The sequence below is a fragment of the Bipolaris oryzae genome (genome assembly GCF_000523455.1).
Source record: "Bipolaris oryzae ATCC 44560 unplaced genomic scaffold scaffold_26, whole genome shotgun sequence".
NCBI classification, from domain to species: Eukaryota; Fungi; Ascomycota; class Dothideomycetes; order Pleosporales; family Pleosporaceae; genus Bipolaris; species Bipolaris oryzae.
Genome location: NW_006911302.1, coordinates 158,432 through 179,001, shown reverse-complemented (window position 1 = coordinate 179,001; position 20,570 = coordinate 158,432). Strand labels below are relative to the sequence as shown.

Here is a 20,570-nt window from a genome sequence, read left to right as displayed (position 1 = left end):
CTCCGCCCCAAAAACATTCGTGCGATGCCTTCATCAGCCCCATAAGAAATCTAAGAACATCCAGATTCTGGATTAGGGTTGTGTATCAAAAGCGTGCTCATCCTCGCCATTATGCACCATCAACGGAGACATTCGCTCCTTCCAAGTCGTTCAAACTCACTTCATCCTCCCCTTAAGCAAAAATCATCAGTATGACCAACTGGTCCCTCAAAGCACGTATAGCTCTTGCCACTCTACTCGTACAACTCACGATACCCATGTTCGTTCTCGTTATCAGGATAGCACGGAAAAGATGGATTTCACGGCACCATAGTACGGTCTCATCTTCCTAGTATTTCAGGCATTGAACTAAAAATGCGTAGATAGTACCCAAGCTCTACTTCCAATACACCATGGGCATCTGCCACCGACATTTCCTCTGCCGATACACCGTAACCGTCTCAGTAGGACGTGGACCCTTTATACATGTGTACAAACGCATCAATATATGTAAAGATATAAATACGGATGGATATTAGAGGTTGTGATTATCACCAAAGCCATGTATCTCTCTTCAAAATTATTTCTTCCCTACAAAACGGTCTTTATCCACCAACACACCCCTTGCCATCTCCAGCTGCTCATCCGTTTGAACAACCAGCGTCTTGTACCTCGCACCACTTGCACTTATATCCGTGGCCACATCCTCTACCTGAACCTCATTCTTCTTCTCATCAACCGCGAAGCCTAGACACTTGACACCCTGCACAACCGCTTGCCTCAATTTCCCGCCCTTCTCGCCAATGCCTCCCGCAAAAACAAGCGCATCCACCTCGCCATCTAGCTTCGTGAAGTACGGACCGACGTAGTTGAGAATACGATCGACAAAGATGTTGAAAGCGAGCTTGTCCTCGTACCGATCCGAAGAGCTGATTCTACCGAAATCAGTGGTGCCGGTTAGACTCTTCCATCCGCTTTGCTTGTTCAAGATTTCTTCTGCTTGGGTGATGTGCATCTTCTCGCTTGAACTATGCGATGGTTTTCCTGCGCTGTGCGTGTAGTGGAACATTAATGACGGGTCAATAGAACCCGAACGTGTGGCACCAGGTAGGCCGGCGAGAGGAGTTAGGCCCATGGTCGTATCCAGTGATTTTCCGTTTTTGATGCAACAAGCGGACGCGCCTGAGCCAAGATGTAGGGCGATGATGTTGACCTGATCGACTGGCTTCTTGAGATGTTCGGCCACTGCATTGACGATGAATGAGTAGCTGATACCATGGAACCCGTACTTTCGAAGTTTGTTCTTTTGTGCCACTTCCTGGTCAATGGGGTATGTACATATGTAATCGGGTAGCGTGTTGTGGAATGAAGAGTCAAAGTATGCAATGTTCTTGGCATGCGGTAAAGCCTCTGCTACAGCCCGGACAATGGTAAGTGCGGGGGCGTTGTGGAGTGGCGCCAGATCAGAGAGTTCCTCAATGTGATAGTACGTCTCTTTGTCGATGACCTGGCTTCTGGGATAGTCACCGCCATGCACAACGCGATGACACGTGAATCGGATGTCGTCTGTGTGGTTTAGCTCCTTAAGGTTCTTGTCATTCGTCAGGTGCTCGAGGATATATCGGAATCCGTCTTCTTGCGATTTGACATTCTCCAGCTCTTTCCCCTTGATCTTCTCGTCGCCGCGCTCGTATTTTAATTTTGCAGGCGGTGCGGTCAGACCTTCGACGGTCGCCTCGGCAAGTTGCACTGGTACCGAAGAGCCATTTTCTGGTGTCTTGTATACTGATATCTTGACACTAGACGAACCCGCATTGATTGAGAGGATTATCTCCGGCATGTTGTTCTCGGTATCGAGAAAGGATTTAGTGGTCTCAATATGACGTCAGTCCAAAGAAGTACCCAGCCTTGTAGGGGATGTTTGTTTCGGAAGAAGAAAAAAGTTGTTTCTGTATCTGAGGCTTTCACGAAAAGAGAATCTTTCAAAAAATTGAGTTTGGAATGTGCTGTTGTAATAAGCGTATGTCAAGCGTGCAACGTGCAAGATCAAATCATCGGAAGTCGCGGAGCTCTAGACCAACAATTTCTTTCCGTATCAAACCGTGCGCAGTCTCATCGTCATATGTACGCTAGTTTTTGATGTGCATCCACTGGCTGAATCATACCAATGCCGTATAGGGCGAGGCGCATTACAGCAGCGTGCTGAGCTGACACTTGTAAAAGTACATACAATATGACGTCATTGTCGACATTCACTGGGATTAGTCAATGATTGCAAGTGACTGAACTTTACAAAATGGTTCCATAGAAGAGTAGTCATTCTTAGTTACTGGAGTTTTAACGGAAAAGATAAAACCACAAAGTGTTCTTCTCCAAGAAACGTGATTATTAGCACTACCGCAATCATTCATATTTTGACCTCAACGAATATCATGTCCTTGACATCTGGAATTCTAGAGAACAAGGATTCCTAATTCCCAGAACATGCTTCCAGGAAGCCACAAATCACCTCACATATGAGCTTCTCATCATGTCAACGCGATACTAGCACATCACCCACAAAAACAAGATGTACCACCATATCCCGACCAACCATCCACACAACGAAATCATCAAACACCCCCCCACATCCCCTCGCTATAAAACATGCCAACAGCAAAAAATAGAAGAAAATCATATAAATTCTCACCACCGCCATCTACAACACACAAGCCATCAACCCCACAAACCCCAAACCAATCAATCAATCATACACCATCCGCGCCTTTCCCCTCAAAATCCCACCCACCTCACACCACCTCCTCTCCAGACATCCCACCCCCCCTCCTCAAAAACATGTCCAATCCACACAAACAAGCCCCCCTCCCCATCCCAATCTTCCCATTTTTACCCTACACTAAGACTCACCACCATTCCCCAGCAGCAATCCCCTTCTTTCCCGTATACAAGCGAATACGACTCTTCCATGTATGCTCGGCCAAGTCAGGGATTTCCATTACTACAGGGAAGGACTGGACTGGACTGGACTTGATTGAGCAAGAATTGTGGTTGGAGATTGTATCTAGATCTACGTTGGTTGGAGAGTGAAGAATCTCGGAGGGAGTGGTGTGTGATGAGGAAAAAAGATTGTTTTGTGGATGCGGGTTGGAGAAGGTATGTAGGATGATGTGGTACAAAGGGGAGAGAGAGAGAGATAAGTATACAAATATCCAGTGCTATCATCTACATGTACAAAGAAGAAAAAAAAACTCCCCCCCAAGGTAAAATGTACAACGCATCATCTCCTTAACTTTCTACTTCAACATATATCAAATGCAACCCTTCATAACTTTTAACAATTTATCATTTCTCTACCCATTTTCATCCGCGGAAGACATCAAAGATACAAAGCAAAAGCCATTGCCATATGGACATTTGGAACCCTTTGTCCCCTTCCTCCCCCATCACCAACCACTGTGTTCCTGGTCGTTCTTTCTTTTTATCTATACATGGCGCCCTCCCGTCCACCATCGCCCGACCGACCATCCGTTTGAACCAATGATTTAAGACCTCCCTCGCCTCCCCCTTATGAACCGGACGAGAAAAAAAATCCCATAATAACAAAGAAAACCCAAACCATCACAATGAGCCAGCCCATGAATGAACATTCACACACGCGCATGCACATATGCGTCTTTTCCAGCCTGCGACCTCAAGTGTTTTGAGGGGTTTAAAAAAAAAGGAAATCAAAAGACACACCACGCTTTGCCGTACCAATATATCCCGTATGAAATGAGCCTGATAAAGAGAGAAGACCTCAACGTACGAATAAAAAATAAACAGCAAAAAAGAAAAACTCCAAATTGATGCGATAACATGCATGTGTGTTTTCGCGCTCGAACAAAAAAGGTTAACAACGCCGCTCAAATGTGAGAGGAACAAACAACGCTCTGCGCGGCCGCGTCCTTTTCGCGACGCCGAGTATAACGACAATGCCAACGTCATCAAGGCCACGTGGGAGAACCATGGCGCAAGTCTTTTTTTTCTCCTTTTTTCTTCTTTTCCTTTACACATTTCGCAGTTCAGTTCGTGGGCGCTGACAGCATCTCCTGACAATAGCGAATGGCTTTGCGGGATCTGGGCATAGAGACGTTACCGAGGAAAACGCTGGACTGCCGAACCAAAGTGGACGTCTTGTTTTGCTTTCGCGATATCCAGAAAAACAACCGAGTATGGCCTTTCACAACCGGCACAAAAAGCATTCTTCAAATGATGAAAGTGGAAACGTATTAACCACCTTTCCGATCAGCAGCATTAGCAGGCAATGGCTCACCCATGGCTTTCTGCTCTGGCGCCCTTGGTTTCTTGTTCTTCCCCTTCTTACGGGGAGCCTGTTGTTGCCAAGAGCTAGGGCTAGAGCTCCCTGCATTCGCTTTGTTTGTGCGCTCGTGGTTTTGAGTAGCTTTTTGTTGCTGGCCATTGCGGTTATCCTTGCCGTTGCCGTTCGATCCGCCTGTAACTGATCCGCGGCGATGTGGCTGCTGATTGTTTGATTTTGACTGTGACTTGTGCCCATTGCTGCTATTCACAACCTTGGTGAGTTCGGAAGAACGTGTGGCAGTTGGAGAGGGCGTGCGAGTCTCAAACACTGGTGACAACAAAGGAATAGTTGCAGATTTGACCTCCTGGGGATGCGCTCGCTGCACATTTGTTGTTTCTAGGGGTGGCAGACCATTGGGGTATGCAGGCGCAGCCCACTGAGGATGAGGAACCATACGGGTTGGCGATACGTCTTCAACGCGGTCACCGTGGTGACTGTTGGGTATCTCGTAATTTACCCAGGCATCGCCAACTGCAGGAAATGGCTGCTGGCTTTCAACAGGTGCGCGCTGCATGCCATTCAAATCCAGTGATCGGTGCCCATTCGTGGATCCATTAACAATGGGAGGCCCCATGTTCTCTACCACTTTTTGCCTCTGCATTTCCTGGAGTACTAATTGCTGACGTGCCTGGAGCTGTTGAATCTGTTGAATGGCCTGGTCGTCAGGATACATAGCAAGCGGGGCTGAAGGTGGCGCCTCAGGTGGAGCGGTGTCAAATGTGTCACCCTTAGGACGAGACTGCGTGGGAAACGAGCCATTGACAATTACTGGACCGTTATCAACAGGCGCAGGCCGTACAGAGTCAACGCGCGACTTGCGCTGCTCAGGCACGGCGTCGTTTGGCTGGGCAACACCGCTCGAATAACTTCGCATATGGCCTCCCAATGGAGAAGGTGATCTTGTTACCCGCCGCAATGCAGTGTTCAAAAGAGGCTGGGTAATCTCTGGCGACACCCGTCTGCGGCGCTGGGCCAGTTCGCTGAAAGATGGAATTGCCGACACAGTGTACTCTTGTAATGAGCGCACCGGCGTTGGCTGCGGCTGTGGCTGCGGCTGTTCTGCCACGGAATAGCCCACGTAGTCCTTCGGTGAGCCATTATCCGAAGATGGGGCTGACTCTTGCTGAGCAACCATTGGATTTACTGGAACATCTGACGTGACTTGTGCAGTTGAGAGATCTTGCGAAGACCGTGCGATGGTGTAGCCGGCAAACATACTTGGGTCAACGAACTGGGGCATAGGCGGATACCCTACAATGACAGGCTGCTGAGCAGCGTTACGTGGTGGCTGCGAATGCGAACGAAGTGAGGTTGTCTCACTAGCATTCGACGCGCGGTGAACACCTCGATGTACACCAGGCATGCTGCTGCTCAGAGATGGCGAAGATGGGTTTGTCCGTGAGCCGTCCTGTGATCCGTTGATATCCACCTGAGAGGGGTTGTAGAAGCCAGGGTAGTGGTATAGGAATCCCTGAGGGAGAGCGTTTGGCGGTATTCCACGCTCAGCCAACCTAGGGCTTTGACGCCCATTAACATACTGCGACTTTTGAGGTGATCCGCTCGCGCTGTTTGGTGCTCTTCCTTGTGCTTGTGCCTGAGCAACGGCATGGGCATGCATCTGAGCAGCCCTTACTTGGTGTGCTTGCTGAGCATGCTGCTGAGCGGCCAACTGCGCACGCAAAGAATTTGACTGCATTTCCAACATCTGGTATTGCTGGTATAGCTGATCATGGAGCTGGTCGTGAATACCTCGAGGGAAGCTGAAGTATTCTGGACCAGCACTCGCAGGAATGGGTGGACTGTGCAGAAAGGGCGGGCGGCCCTGACTGTAATTCGAGCTGTTAGAAGAACGTCTGCTGTTTCCGTGTTGACCCTTGAGGCTGAAACCGCCTCTGCCTCCGCGCGAGTTGGAACCACCTCGGCCATTGCGACTTGGTACACTCGAAGTGATGATCGCCTTTTGTGACTGCGGTTTTTTGAAGATGGCGTTGGACTTTTCTTCAGGGGGGTACTCGAACTGTTCACACACTTTGTCGAGCTGCTGGCCGTCTGCGAGCAAATCGAAAGCACGACGTATCTCCAAATGTATCCCACGCCACGCGTAGTCATCTGCTGAGTTCCCCAGGTTTCGGTCAATGTTAAAGGGCTCCTCTACACAAAGGCGGTTGACGCCTTCCTTCTGACCACCGCCCGGGTGCCAGCCTTTTTCTTCTCTTGGTATGCGTTTACCCTGGCGCACCGAGATTGTCTCTTTTTCATAATCTACCTCATGTCCATATAAACGGAAGAAGTGAAAGAGCAACTGGCCCAGACTTTCCCTGTTATTTTCACCAAAGCCTCTCAGCTTTCCAACATCATCGGCGAAACTTGACAATGACGGCTGGCCGGTTGCTCCGTCTCGCGCTCGCTGAGGGAGCTCATGTAGGTTGGGTAGAACCGGCGGATCCCGTGTTTGAAGAAAGTTGAGAATCATACATATCCACGTATACGAGCTGATTGTGCCACCAATGCCTGCCAAAGGTTAAATGAGAAGCAAGGAGTGTTGCAGTGCACTTACCAGCATCGTTCAGGATACGGCGTTTTGTCCAATATTTGATAATCATGGCCAATGGCCGTACGCGGTCATCTAGCTGGATGTACGTCTTGATCATGCGCGTATTCTCGATTGCGGCGACGTTGTTCACGTTGATATCGCAGGCGAGCTGCAGCTCGGGATCCCAGACTTTTACTATCCGGACCTTGGCCGCGGGAATACACACGACACGTTCCATGCCATCTGTGAACGTTAGTAACAGCCAAGCAAAAGTGACATTGCTCACGTACGCTTGTCGAGAGCCTCAGCCAGCGGGTGCATCTCTTCTAGCCTTTTCATGGGCGTTTGGATGCAAATGTCAACTACCAGGATTAGCGCGGAATTCGGTATAAAGCGTGGCGCTTACCATCGCTCTCCGATGTCCATAGCATGTTGCCCGAGGACCCAAATACATGAACCATCATTTGAGTGCCCGGAAACTCCGTTTCCAGTATGCGCTGCACCTTCTTCACGAAGCGCTCTCGCGTATCGTTATCCTGCTGCTTGGGCAGTAACCGGTCATACAGCTCGCGCATGTCACCGCTCAACTTGTCGTCTTCGTGGGGGTCCAAGCTCTTCTTGGGCTCCTCTTTGGCCTTGTCCAATATCTCGTCTGATTGGTAAGGCATTCGTCTCCGGCCCAGCATGCCAACATTGGTTTCGAACCTGCATTTGAAGGGACGAGCGGGCCTAAGGGTAGGCATGGCGCCGTTTGCTTCGGAGGAGACGGAGCGTGGCGAATGGCCACCCAGACCACCGTTGGGCGAGGGCGAGCGTGAGGGCGTGTTGTATTTACGGGCGACCTGCAAGGGAGTAGAGGGGACTGAGCTCGAGTGGTGCGAGACTATGGACGGTCGCTGCGGTCGCGCCTGTGCCTGTGTCTGTGTGTCGGTGAGAGGCGGCGGAGCTGCCTGTTCCCGCTTGCTTGCCATGTTTGGAGCACCGTTTGATGTCACCGTGGGCGTGCAGTTGGGCACGCTGCGCTTTGTATCCTTATGCCCATCTGTGGTATCTTTGGGTGCCTGTGCCGTCTTGACGGGAGGCTTCTTGGAGTGGGTGCGGCCTGAGTCCCGCTGGGGCGGCGGGCTCAGCGAGTGGGGAGACACAATTACGGCTGGAAAGGGCGTGTGCGAGAGGGATTGATGCACTTCGTCGATGCGCGCAAGCTGCAAGAAGGGGTGCAGCAGCAGATACGGGGGCAGGTGGGCGTACTGGAGGTGCGAGCGCAGAGGTTGCTGCGGCAGGCAGAGGGCGGGCGAGTAAAGGGCCGCAGCGTGGTCCTTTGTTGGGCGGGAGTCGGTGTGGATGGGCTGGGGATGGTGGATGTAAAGATATTGGGGGTTGTTGTGGCGGCGGTTGGTCATAAACTTTAGTGGCCGATGGGTAGGGGAAATCGAGCGGTACTCCGGGAGGGGCTTCTGCCGCTGCTCGCTGTGCCAGGGCAGAGGACAAAAGACAAGGGGAGACGAAGGGTGGGATGTGCTTCCAGAGCAGGTCGAGGCAGCGCGTGAGTGAGGCGGGCGCTTTTGCAGCGAGTGTCGTCTTGAATTGGGCGGGTGAGCGAGTTGCTGGTGCTGGTGCTGGTGCTGGAGAGAACCCCTGCCGGGCTGGCCTGGTGGGAACGATGTGGTGGGAATGGGGGGCGCTGAGTGGTTGGGCGGGCCAGGCGCTAATCAACGGGCCAGACGCAGGTGGTGTGGTGGTGGGTGGGTGGGGGAGGATGGGCACTGCAGACAGCGAGCGAAGCAGTGCAGAAGAAAAGGGCAACAGTCTGTCTGCGAGGTTCTGTTGCTTGCAGTATGTAAGTACAAAGTACGTATAATGCATGGGGCGTAGGCCTAACGGGGGATAAACGCACAGGGCTACGTCTAGAGCGCTTTGGGGAGGGCGCGTGCCGTCACCTACACCAGAACCGTGACTGGCGACAGGGGCGCCTTCTCGACCGACTTATATGCACTTTGCGCTCCAATCTAATAAGCACATGAGGGCTGCGTTGTTGCGGGGCAGGGGCGGTGGGTGTAAGTAAAAGTATCAGTCTCTGCGTATGCACCTTCGCAGCACTACCTATGTACAGTGTACCTGGATATCTGGACAAGACTCGGCCGCCGCATGGGCTTCCTGCACCAACAATGACAACGATTAACACCACGGCTACTAATCACGACGGACATGGCTACGACGTCGGGTAGCCTGCTCCGCGCTCGGAGCACAGAGCAAAGACAAGACAGATGGGAAAGCACACGCCCACAGCGCCACCGTCGTTCAGTCTAGGTGTAATGCAATCGACCAGGTCAACTGGCACCCTCAGCGCGTTACACATGCTCAGCACCCAACTGCGTCAGCCCCATCGCTGCTTACTAGGCGGGACCTAGCCATGTCCCAAGGCTAGTAGTTCTCGTCTATCCTTCCAGCAGCACGGAGTCGGGTTCACAGTTGCTGGCTGGGAAGCATCAGCACCAAGCAGTAGGTAGTAGTAGAAGTAGTATTAGCAGCAGCAGCAGGAGTAGCAGTAGCACGCTGGGCGGCGGCGGCAGGCTGGACGGCGCTGGAGCCCCTTATTGCGTACATGGCAAGGGATGGCAGCTTCTGGTGAGATTGTAGGGGGGCGTGTTGGATGCCAGGTCAGACGGGCTGGCACTGTGCCTTGTACGTACATAGGCATGTAAGTAGATAGCAATGTGCTGCTGCAGACCGGCCTTCGCACAGCAAAAAAGAGTATTTTTGGCCTCGTCTGACGCTCATCTCATCTCACTTTGACCGACTGTACCGCGCGAACGGATGCAGGGACAGCACCGTGCTGCCGGCAGCCAAGAGCGGCCCTCTCCTGAGGCCGTCTCGGACAATCTCGTGTGGTCATGCCAGGGCTCGCGCCGACTCAGGGAAAATGTTTTGACGCAGTAAATTGGGGCTCAATATGCGGGCAATCCGGGCCCGTTTCACATGGCCGGAAATATTTCTGGGAGGGGGAGAGGCCACAAGCACAAGGGCGGCAGGTGCGTGCGGCGTGGGGTGGCACGGGGCACGGCCGCCGCAGTGGCAATGGCAGTCGCAGTGGCAGAAACGGCAGGCGCGTTGAACCCCAGGGGAAGCCGCAGCCGATGTCCATGTCGCTGTACTCTAGCCGAGCCATGGCGGCTGCTGCTTCTGCTGCTACTGCTGCTACTGCTGCTGCTGCACGCCACCATGACTGCGCCGCACCAGGCCCCGTTTCTGCTCCTCCCACGCATGCTGTACCTACGCCCCACCCTCACTCCGCTGAAAACATTTCGTACATTCTCCTCTTCAGCCATGGCCCCGCAGCGCATAGGTATATACATAGACTGACGGCTGAGCAACCACCTTGCATGTGCACCGACATGACTGATGGACCGTAGCGAACCCCGCCCTCTTGTATGACTCCGCCGACTCCCACACTCACCCACATGTCCGCTCATAATCTGCCAGTATTTGCGACTTGCAGGAAAAGTTCCGCCCCGCCATCTATGAGTTTCCCAAGGTGATTGCAACGGCACAGAAGCTGCTTCGAGCAAGTATGTCTTGCATGTTTCCATGACCCTGCTCGCTTGCTGCTGACCAACACCCCTCCCCCCTCCCCCAGGCCAGGTGCTCAACATCCCCGTCGTTGCAACTACCCAAAATCGTGCACGGTTGGGCGAGACGTGTCCAGAGCTGAAGCTGGATGCCCCCGATGGCGTCAAGACTGTTTGTCATCTTGACAAAACTCTCTTCTCCATGATGCATGTCTCAATGCCATTGACCTAGGGATTCAGGCTGATTTCTCTAGTACCCCGGAAGTTGAAAGGGTCCTCGACTCTCTCAACGCCCCCGGCCCGCTGTCCGCCATCGTGGTTGGCATCGAGAGCCACATCTGCATCACCCAGACCACGCTGGATCTTCTCAGGCGAAAGCACAAGGTATATGTCATCGCAGACGGCGTGAGCAGCTGCAACAAGGAAGAGATTCCAATCGCCCTGGCAAGATTAAGACACGAAGGCGCTATCGTTACTACGAGCGAGAGCTTTTTGTACGAATTGTTTGGAGAAGCTGGCACACCTGAGTGAGTGACCACATGGTTCTGCATGACTTTCACAAACAACTGACACTCCGCAGATTCAAGGCACTCATCAACATAGTCAAGGAATCCTCGCAGACCACCAAGGACACTTTGCAGGCTCTCTGCAAATTCTAAGCTTAACTAAATTTAGCCAGCTCGTAAGCAGCCTCTCCAAGTTCCGATCATCTAGATGACAGCCAATATAAATAAATGTCCAATCTAACACCATCTGTTCCCCAAGTACATGGACTGAGGACTCCATATATCTAAACACCCCTGCTCTTAATATTACTTGAAGTACAGTGCGGGGCGTCTCTTACTTGCCCAGTCTGGCCAAAAAAGCCATTACGCAAACCTTGCCTTCCATCTTGGTCTTGCCATGATTTCTTTTGCTCCAAGCCACAATGACGTAATCGCCGAATCGAGTATGTGGCATGCACAATCCGTTACTCGTACTACTACACTCTCACCCATTCTTTCGTTCAAGATACACAGCACCATCCCCATAACCAACCAACTTCTCACCCAACTTTACACTAACAACATCTGGCTTCTCAAACCCGAACTTCCTCCAAAAAGATGTCGTCCCATACACAGACACCAAACCGCTTGTTTTGTACGCCTGGGCCGCCGTGCCCAATACCTTTTCCACCCCCTCTTGCGCAAGACGAGACCCTCTAGCCTCAGGTAAAATAGCTAAATCATGAATATAATACTGATCCACATCCTGTGTGATTTCTCCAAGCAAGGAATCCAGCTCCGGCGGCTCCTGGTACCGAATGGGATGTGAAACCAAATAGCCCCATAGTGTATTTGAGTCGTCGAATAATCCAAGACACCCTTTTGGAAACAACGTTATGCGTTCGAGGAAGACGGCGTCGCGTTCAGCGAGGTCGGGGTGGATTGTTGCGGCTATGTGGGAGAGTGTTGGGAGATTGCTGGGGGTGAGGCTGCGCCATTGTGGCTTTGGGGGTTTGATGGGTTGGTTGTTACTATCCATTTTTTTGAGTTTATTTTTTTTCTTTTGGTTGAGGTATGGGGTTAGTTGGTGTATGTATGTATGTATGTAGTATATATGCAGAGCGGGACTGATTACCTTGGGATGGTAGATGATTGGTTTATGGGATGTGATCCGTGCGTCGGACGACTGTTTAGGAAATACATGACTTTAGTGCAAGGCGAAGTTGAGAAATGAATTTTGAAAGTCCTTGAATGCGTCTCATGCCTCTTGGTAACGAAGATAGGAATTTGATAAAGTCCTCTCATGTGCTGATGCTGTCTAATTAAAAAGGTAATCGATGGTCTAAATTCTTATACGTGCTATAACCTGCCTATCGTTTGCACCAAATTACTAACGGTTCCTACCTCCTCTACTTTTCACCAGATTCAAGCCTATTGTTGATAAGCCGTGAACCGCGTCGCTACCAATACTTGCCAATGTGCTGCGGCTGTCTGTGCTTCATCGAGTGCAGCGTGTTGGGAATAAAGGAATCGATGACAATGATCTGGTCCGCGTGCGCTACCTTTTCCACTAACCTCTGAGCTCATGGCAACTATCGGATACCGAAAGTGTGATCACAGAAGTATTGTAGATTTAACAATAGATTAGGCGTGAATGGAGACTACCCTAGGGGTCAAGTTAGAATCATTTCCTTCAGATTTCCTTCGCAAGTGCCGAACTGCAAGACAATAAAAATTCAACGCCACCCTTTTATGTTTCTTTGCAGGGACAAGCACTATTTCAGTTGGTAACCCCCTGGTGCCTGGCGAGACTCGTCCATTATTGCGCCACATCGGCTAGTCCGAAGGTCTACTGGCCGGATTGAGCACAAACAAGCGAATAGAGTTTCCTTTTCAGGGGCTAAAGAGCCATCGTATTCTAGAATTCCTATGGTACTAACGGAGAAGTAGCACATACCGATCTGAGGTTGACCTCAAAGTATGTAATTATGTTGTGTTGCGACCCGCCTAGTTATCTACTAGAGGCTTCGCGAGGCTGCACGCTAACGGGTCTTGAGGACCGCATTAGAACACCAACATGTCACGACAACAAGCGCCATAAGAATATGAGAGAGCTAGACAGTAAATACCTCTTAGCCGCGCCCTCTGAATCGTGTCTAATTTGCACCACTTAACAACATAACATAAATATAACAAGCTCGGCCATGTGCTTAGCGAACAAGCAGTCCTCTCCAAGACCACCTAGAAGACCTCCATCATGCTCGCCCTCAAGCTCATCCTCATAGCCGCAACCAGCGTACTAGGAGTCGCCGTCCCAGAACCAACAGCAGTAGCCCAACAAGCCGCTTCTTGCACAAAAAACAACGAGATTGTAAACGCTCTGAAGAAACTCGGCGCACCAGGCGCAAACTTCTGCCGCGAATACATCAACCCACCAACAACGAGCACGGTAACAGCGACAATCACACCCACCGCCGTGTAAATCCACCTGGAGCCGACGCGTATACGCACTTCATTCACAACAGTTACTGACAATTTCCCAGGATAACCACTAGCACCGCAGTAGTCACAGTAACACGCACTCAGTGCGGCGAACAAAAGCGCGCCGCACTCAAGCACTTCCAAGTCGAAACCTTCGACAAAGACACCCACGTCAAGGTCGACAAACGCACAAACATCCCCTTCCAAATCGTGCGTTTTCCGGCTGCAAAGATCGCAGATGCGTGTCGCTGTCTCTGCACGAAACCAAAGTCTCCTCCTACTCCTATCACTACTACTGTTACGACGTTTGCGCCTGTACCGGTAAGTCTTCTTTTCTTTTTTAATCTTTTTTTTTCATACGGTAAATGTGGGAGAGGAAGTGCTGACGGTGAATGATAGACGGTTAGTGTTACTACAACCGCAACTGCTTGCGTCGAGAGTCGGCCGCCTGTGTGTGCTGCGGTCGGCCAACCTTGCGATATGATGGACCCGGGTAAGTGCTGTAATCAGATGTGCTATAACGATCGGTCAAGTCCTATTGGTCCTTATTGTCTTTGAGGTGGGTATTGTTGGCTGTGGTTTGAGTAGAGGCTGTTATGGACGAAAGGATTGGGTGGTTGGGTTGGTAGAGGGGCCTTGAACTGTATATCCAATTATTTGGAGTGTAATATATTAATTGCTAATTGGAAAATGGGACGACGGCGAGGTAGAGTGGTGATGTTAAAAAGACATGGGATCGCTTAACGACTGAAGAATGTCAGCATATCAGGAGTTCCACATCAGCATTGCTTCAATAACGTATATCTTCCTCGCTTCTGACCCGTATTGTCATATCCGCTCTAAGATAACTCTAAAAAAAATTCTAGTCCAGTGAAATCAGGCAAAATTCACATTGTAGACGACCGTTGCTGTTACAGTGACGCTTTACGAAATAAGATATTCAGTCAGAGACGAAAATCAGGAAATACATTGCTGCTCCACCGTCAGACTGAAGTACCTTTCCAAAAATAAATACCAATAGGTAGCATAAGTAAATTAGTCCAGCATCAGAAGAATATGAATGCGAGCTATGGATTAACACTTTGGCTAGCATCAACTCGGAACAAAAAAACCCATAGATTCATAGACCTAGAAAGCACCATATTGACTGCTGGAACATCATTCAATATATGCCGGTTTCGTCAAATCCACCCTTGAACTAAACAAGCGCTACCATCGCACTTCACCGCAACCTATGCAGCGCTCTTCTCCGCGGCCCACGTACATGCTGCACCAAAGCGGAGCAACCATGCACGCCGGGTATGCAGGAGCGCGGCACACATCACTCCATGCATCGCACCACCAGCCTCTAACACCACGCCATCAAATCCCGGCATCTATTCCTAGCCCTTCCCCGCAATAAGACGGGAAAAAGTAAAGAAAAACATTACTCAAACTTCTCACCTGACAAATCATCGATGCCATAACGCCTCACACTCCACACTACACCACCACCACCCCCCACCGCCCCATCTCGGCCAACACCGCTCTCCCTCACAACTTCGCCCTCACACCAACCCCACCCTTCACCCTCGCACCCCCCACCCTCCCCGCCTTAAACTCATCCACAACCCGCTCCATCGTAACCCACTCCACCCCCTCATGCCCATTAACCCACTCAATAAACCGCTCATGCAGCAGCAGCACCTGCGGCTTCCCACTAACCTGCGGGTGAATACTAATCGGGAAAACAAAACACTCCCCTTCCCCACATTCACGGTACAGATACTCAAACTGCTCCTTCCACAGCCGCTCAATAGTAGCTGTGTCGACGTAGCCGTGCGTGCTCGCTTGGGAAAGCGAGAGCTGGAAGGGCGGCCAGTCGTCCAAGTGCCAGTTTGCGGGGATTTCGACGACGGAGGAGGGGATCAGGGACGTCATCGGGGTCATCCAGTCGGAGGCGGGTTTGGAGGTGTTTGTGGTGGTGGAGGTGGTGAGGTGTGGGGAGGGGAGGTAGTAGGGTTGGGAGTCGTGGTGCATGAAGGAGTGGTCGTATTCCTAAGGTTGGAGAGTTAGATATATATATATATATATATATATGTGTGTGTGTGTGTGTGTGTGTTTGGGAGGTGAGGGGGGGAGAGAGGGGATCGTACGATGCCAAATTCTTCAAGGAGAGCTACGGTTTCTTTGCTGGTGCTCCAGGCTGGAGCTGTCCACCCTCGGGGCTTTTTACCAACAAAGTCAGTTAGGACTTGAATGCTTTTTGCTAATACGTCTCGTTGCTGTTGCTCGCTGAGTGTCGAGACGAATTCGTGGGTGTAGCCGTGAAGGCCTATCTCGTGACCTTGGTCGATTATCTTGCGGATCTGTTCTGGAAATGATTCTGCTGTGTGCGCTGGTGTGAACCAAGTGGCTTTGATCTGGTACTTGTTTAGGAGCTTGAGTAAGCGGTCAATGCCTACGGTTGCACCAAAGACGCCGCGGGATACATCGGTTGGATTGGCTGGGTCTCCATTTTTGGTGTTCAGCCTTAAGTGATGTTAGTCAAAGAGACTAGGTATCATCTGAAGTGAACGTACCATCCGCTTACCTAGCATAGGCTGTCAGTCAGCCGTGTCCTAGAGAGCTCCATACTTGTCACTAACTGCATCAATATCGATACCATATGAGCACAGCACTCGTTTCGGCATGTTGACGAGATGAATTTCTATATTGGGTTCACAAGGGGATCTTGTAGTAGAAGTCGTTCCTGGGCCAAATCTCCTTCTTATCATTTTTCCAACGCACTTCAACCGCTGTAGCCGGTGGCATAGCAGCAAGCATGACACACCGACATACCGGTCGATTGGTGTTACCCTGCCACTTCTGTTCCACCGCATGCGATCCATAGAGCCACAAATATGCCAGTAACTTGTTATGAAAGCGGATACTACTACTATATTGCATGTACATAAAACTAGCTTGCAGCGGCCCAGGCACCAAATCCGTCTTCGTGCAGCACAATTACGTGGAAAGGGCTGCAGATTCATACCCAGATAAGCGAAGTTAAGGCGTGATAGTCGCAGCCGATAAGTCAGACGGAATTGAGCGCGCAAAAGGCGGGGCAAAGGCAGCATTGCCGAGAGCGGCGCCCGCATCGAAGTTGACGTAAATGGCTCCAGCAGCTCAATGTTCATGTATGATTGTGCAGACGACTGCGTCGATTTGCTTCTAACCTAGGAGTTCTGGGCTGATTTTCACGCCATGTTGTTCGTTGAGTGTGAAGGAACGCCGTACCAGGTGAGTTGTGACATCATGCTTGACTCTGCGGCCTACTTGTCCCTGCTAACGCATATACATAGATCGGCTACCAGCATGGCCAAGCTGCAAAACTACAGATCAATCGGAGCATTGAGTTTTATGCATGTCTGTTTTTGAAGAATTGCAAGCAAAGATGGCCACAAGTGCTCGAACACGCTTTGGCGTTTGAACAGCGAGCTAAAGAGCAATGGCCAATGTTTCATCAAGAGATGCAGGGCATCGCTGATGGCTCTGGACGCGATGTACTAGACATTGTGGCGTTGAATGTTCGGACGGAAATCAACTTTGGGTTGTTCAGCGATGGATGCACGGCGCTCTCATGGCACACTAGTGACCATGCATGGCTGGCGCAAAACTGGGATGTGAGTATCCTCTCTTGAAAAGAAACTAGGGGCGAGACAAACGGGCTGACATAAAAAAGTGGATGACAGAGCAGAAACAAAACCTCATCATCACCAAGATAGCTCAACCCAATAAGCCCACTATAATTCAAGTCACCGAAGCAGGCATCCTTGGAAAGATCGGCTTCAATAGCTCCGGCGTGGGTACTTTGTTCAACGCCATAAAGGTATACGGTGTAAATTCTACTCGAATGCCCGCTCACTTCGGCCTACGCATGGCTTTAGAAAGCAAATCCGCGGACGAAGCAGTCCGGGCCCTACAAAGTTTCGGAATGGCATCTTCAGCTCATATCCTCATAGCCGACGCAACCACAGCAGTGGGGTTGGAGTTTACAAAGAGTACATTCGCTCGCTTGTCGCCAGACTCCACTGGAAAAATCATTCATACGAACCATCTGCTTCTCGAACACCCAGGTGAAACTGATACAGTGTGGCTCAAAGATTCGTTAACTCGTCTTCAAACCATGACTGAAAATGCGAAGGCTTTGGGTGATGGTGCTGGTTGGGAACAGGTGGGCCAGCTGTTTGAAGATGAACAAAATGCACCAGGTTCAATATGCAGGACCGAGACAAAGGAGACTGGTAGTGGAACGCTTTTCAACATTGTAATGGATTTGAAGAGTAAAAAGGCGGCTGTGAGGATTGGTAGGCCGATAGAGGTAGAGGAGACGATCAATCTGGAATTTTGACATAGGAAAATATTACATATCTTGCGTCGTTATGAAAAGGAGATATAGGCTTCATGTTTCACTGGACCCCCGCATCATGGCCTTAAAAGAGTTTGCGACGAAAAATCTGTGACGTTATATCGGCGGGCAATACTGCACCATATTCTCCCTTGCAGAAGACTGCCTTTCAACTCCAAATACATAAGGTTTCATCCGAACACTTCCAAGCATACGCTAGAATGTATCCCGCGAAGCGGTTCTAGGCGGGGATTTGGTGATTAGAAAGCCAAGGTCTGTTAATTGTGCGGGAATGCCCATCGCTAATGATGATCAAAGCTCACTGGGGATCTGGCTTGGCAGAAATCAAGCCAGGAGGTGATGTCAGGGGCCGGAGATGCGCAACGTGCGTGATTATTCTGCCAGGCTTACACCAACAATTGGGCCAACGATACTCCGTGTATGGAAGGAGCCGATTTCCATAAATATCCATCTGCCCAGTCTCTGGCGGAATCGTAGTGGTTATGAAGAGACATGCAGCATCGCTAACACCGAACAGGCAGTGTTCTGCATTGAAATGGTCAAGTCATGGATCCAGAGACCCAAAAACCGGTGACGTTGGAAGTGATGATCAAAATCTGCCATGTCTTCATGATGCCTCTAATATCATATCCGCATTATCGTTCACATTCAATGAAAACTCCGCATTCCAATCTTGAGGTGGTAGGTTGATATACGGATAAGTTCCAACCGGATCCGTGCCATCGACTTTCGAAGTAGTAGGATTGAAAATTGTCCAAAACTGATAAGCTTCATCGACTTCAGTGAGTACAGAAGGTGGCATCTGGTATTCTCCCACACTGCTCGTATCTGATCTAGCCTTATGAAATGACGGTGGATGAAGACTGGCTTTATGTTCCAGATACTCCAGGTACTCTGTTTTTACTGGTAACAGCAATCGCTCGTATTCTTCATAGCATCTTCTCGCAGCTGACCATCGTTCAGAGATGGATAAGAAGCATTTGGAAAAGACATGCATCCAATCTTGCACTTGTTGCCATGAATAGTGACGTGCTATGTCTCGTTTGCAACGCTGCAGGCCTTGGAGGAATATAAGGGCGCAATTGAAAACATGGTGACAAGGATGGAAGACGTATTTGATCTTGCCAGCTTCTGCTTCGGATTGCTGAAAGTAGCCGTCGGCAACTTTGACAGCATTCACTAATGCAATCATCATTTGCTCCTTGCTCGGGTTGGGTATTCGGCGTGAGGTGCGATTCAAAAGTGACAAGATGTACGGACTTGCAATGTCCGAGTACAAGCACATCTCAGTCCACCGTGCATTTAGGCTTTGGTCTGTGTTGGCGTTTGCTGCGGCGTATATTTCTTTTTGCCAATTCGTTATGTTCACGACACATTGCTGAATCCACTGCTCCAGAGACGTGAATTCGTCGGAAACAGGATCGCCATGCCACAAGACTGAGATGATGTCCGCTTCGATTAGGCGAAACCGGCAAATGATGCGTTGTGTGAATTTCGATATGCGCCCAGTAGGCAATATGCTAGTTTGAGTGATGGCGGTGTCGTCAAGTTCCAACGGGAAGGCGACTTCGATCTGTCTGATAGGCAAACTTGCGGGTCGTAGAAAGATGCAGCATACGCCAACCTCCATTTCCCACGCACACCAAAATATCCGACGTCGCATGTCGCGCTCATAAGCAGTGATCTTGGCGTCATTTGGTAGTTCCTGATGAAGACCAAGGTCAATGACTGCTTGGCTAATCAGGCCTGTCAGAAGCCACAAGTCTGCCATCTTGGGATTCAAGAAAATGTACTGAGACAAAAGCAGAATGGCTTGCAGTCCGGGAATGTCGTTGGTCGCGACTTCAGGGATCCACTGCATGGCGTGCCGAACAAGCTGATAGGCGAGGTCGTTTGCTTTGCGTACATTGTTCCGTGCACTAGTGGTCAGGGATATGGCCATTATTATGCAGACTATGTAGCGGTTGCGAAAAGAGTCCTCGCCTGCGTCTGAGGCTGGAGAACTCTTGTGGTAGACGGATTTGAAGGCTTTGGCCACATCGTTGCGATGGTAGATCGGGTACTGCGTAATGACTCGATCGAGATAGTTCCGCAAAAGCTTATTTGCACCAACCTCATCGGGCATGAGATCATAGAAAAGGCCCTTGGTTTGTTGCGGGTTCAATATGGACCTTGGGTGGTTCTCGTTGAGATCATTGGACAGGACAGGACCCTTCTTGGACGGTAGCCGCGTACCCTTGATGACGCACTGCAGGAAGGGCCGGGCCTTGCAGACACCGAGAAAGGACGGCGTCATGTCTTCCATAACTTGGTTGACTAGGCTGTCAGCAAAAGCACATTTGTCTGAACGCCACTGCGTGGTCTTTGCGTCAGAGAAGTTCGAGTCTGCAGGCGAGGGCATGGCAGCGGCGGGCTGGGCCAAAGAGGCTGAAGTTGATTGAGCACAGGGGTTCTCCAGCCTGGCAATGTGGGCTTCCAAGAAATCGGCGATGGACCGCGGAGCCTCCTGCTGGGTCGACGAGTCGAATCCAACACACTGTACTCCCGCGCCGACGCAGCGCGAACAGGCGGGTACTTTGCCGTCACACTAGCCGCTGTTAGTAAACAGGCACAAGAATCAGGAGAAGTGTCGTGTATACTGATAGTTTGCGTTTGCGGCAGCGGGCACACGCCAGCACACGGCGACGGACCTTCGTGCGGCTCTGCATGGTAGTCGGTAACGAGCAGCAGGCGTCTGTACCACAGCGATGTGGATTTCATTGCGCTGAGAAAA

The 20,570-nt window shown here is 50.6% G+C and overlaps 9 protein-coding genes across 9 annotated transcripts; 4 read left to right on the top strand and 5 right to left on the bottom strand.

Moving 5' to 3' along the window:
- Window positions 1-559: 559 nt before the first annotated feature.
- On the bottom strand, window positions 560-1,819 carry COCMIDRAFT_34393 (uncharacterized protein; the record flags this gene model as incomplete). Its single annotated transcript, XM_007687134.1, has 1 exon — window positions 560-1,819. One exon carries the CDS (start codon window positions 1,817-1,819, stop codon window positions 560-562), a length of 1,260 nt encoding a protein of 419 aa, XP_007685324.1.
- Window positions 1,820-4,247: 2,428 nt separating this feature from the next.
- COCMIDRAFT_2956 (uncharacterized protein) lies at window positions 4,248-8,275 on the bottom strand (the record flags this gene model as incomplete). Its single annotated transcript, XM_007687109.1, has 4 exons — window positions 4,248-6,850; window positions 6,897-7,115; window positions 7,163-7,234; window positions 7,279-8,275. 4 exons carry the CDS (start codon window positions 8,273-8,275, stop codon window positions 4,248-4,250), a joined length of 3,891 nt encoding a protein of 1,296 aa, XP_007685299.1.
- A 260-nt stretch (window positions 8,276-8,535) lies between these two features.
- COCMIDRAFT_34392 (uncharacterized protein) lies at window positions 8,536-8,829 on the top strand (the record flags this gene model as incomplete). The annotated part of the gene is made up of 3 exons (XM_007687133.1): window positions 8,536-8,613; window positions 8,645-8,712; window positions 8,772-8,829. The coding sequence occupies 3 exons, from the start codon at window positions 8,536-8,538 to the stop codon at window positions 8,827-8,829; spliced, it is 204 nt and encodes a 67-aa protein (XP_007685323.1).
- A 1,370-nt stretch (window positions 8,830-10,199) lies between these two features.
- COCMIDRAFT_34390 (uncharacterized protein) lies at window positions 10,200-11,100 on the top strand (the record flags this gene model as incomplete). The annotated part of the gene is made up of 6 exons (XM_007687132.1): window positions 10,200-10,218; window positions 10,286-10,301; window positions 10,356-10,441; window positions 10,510-10,648; window positions 10,696-10,968; window positions 11,022-11,100. The coding sequence occupies 6 exons, from the start codon at window positions 10,200-10,202 to the stop codon at window positions 11,098-11,100; spliced, it is 612 nt and encodes a 203-aa protein (XP_007685322.1).
- A 331-nt stretch (window positions 11,101-11,431) lies between these two features.
- On the bottom strand, window positions 11,432-11,965 carry COCMIDRAFT_88151 (uncharacterized protein; the record flags this gene model as incomplete). The annotated part of the gene is made up of 1 exon (XM_007687171.1): window positions 11,432-11,965. The coding sequence occupies one exon, from the start codon at window positions 11,963-11,965 to the stop codon at window positions 11,432-11,434; it is 534 nt and encodes a 177-aa protein (XP_007685361.1).
- A 1,218-nt stretch (window positions 11,966-13,183) lies between these two features.
- Window positions 13,184-13,904, top strand: COCMIDRAFT_88131 (uncharacterized protein; the record flags this gene model as incomplete). The annotated part of the gene is made up of 3 exons (XM_007687170.1): window positions 13,184-13,404; window positions 13,470-13,728; window positions 13,815-13,904. 3 exons carry the CDS (start codon window positions 13,184-13,186, stop codon window positions 13,902-13,904), a joined length of 570 nt encoding a protein of 189 aa, XP_007685360.1.
- Window positions 13,905-14,940: 1,036 nt separating this feature from the next.
- COCMIDRAFT_2953 (uncharacterized protein) lies at window positions 14,941-16,079 on the bottom strand (the record flags this gene model as incomplete). The annotated part of the gene is made up of 4 exons (XM_007687108.1): window positions 14,941-15,444; window positions 15,543-15,918; window positions 15,969-15,979; window positions 16,035-16,079. The coding sequence occupies 4 exons, from the start codon at window positions 16,077-16,079 to the stop codon at window positions 14,941-14,943; spliced, it is 936 nt and encodes a 311-aa protein (XP_007685298.1).
- Window positions 16,080-16,632: 553 nt separating this feature from the next.
- On the top strand, window positions 16,633-17,779 carry COCMIDRAFT_88156 (uncharacterized protein; the record flags this gene model as incomplete). Its single annotated transcript, XM_007687169.1, has 3 exons — window positions 16,633-16,668; window positions 16,731-17,051; window positions 17,111-17,779. 3 exons carry the CDS (start codon window positions 16,633-16,635, stop codon window positions 17,777-17,779), a joined length of 1,026 nt encoding a protein of 341 aa, XP_007685359.1.
- A 625-nt stretch (window positions 17,780-18,404) lies between these two features.
- On the bottom strand, window positions 18,405-20,505 carry COCMIDRAFT_2951 (uncharacterized protein; the record flags this gene model as incomplete). The annotated part of the gene is made up of 2 exons (XM_007687107.1): window positions 18,405-20,384; window positions 20,488-20,505. 2 exons carry the CDS (start codon window positions 20,503-20,505, stop codon window positions 18,405-18,407), a joined length of 1,998 nt encoding a protein of 665 aa, XP_007685297.1.
- Window positions 20,506-20,570: the final 65 nt, after the last annotated feature.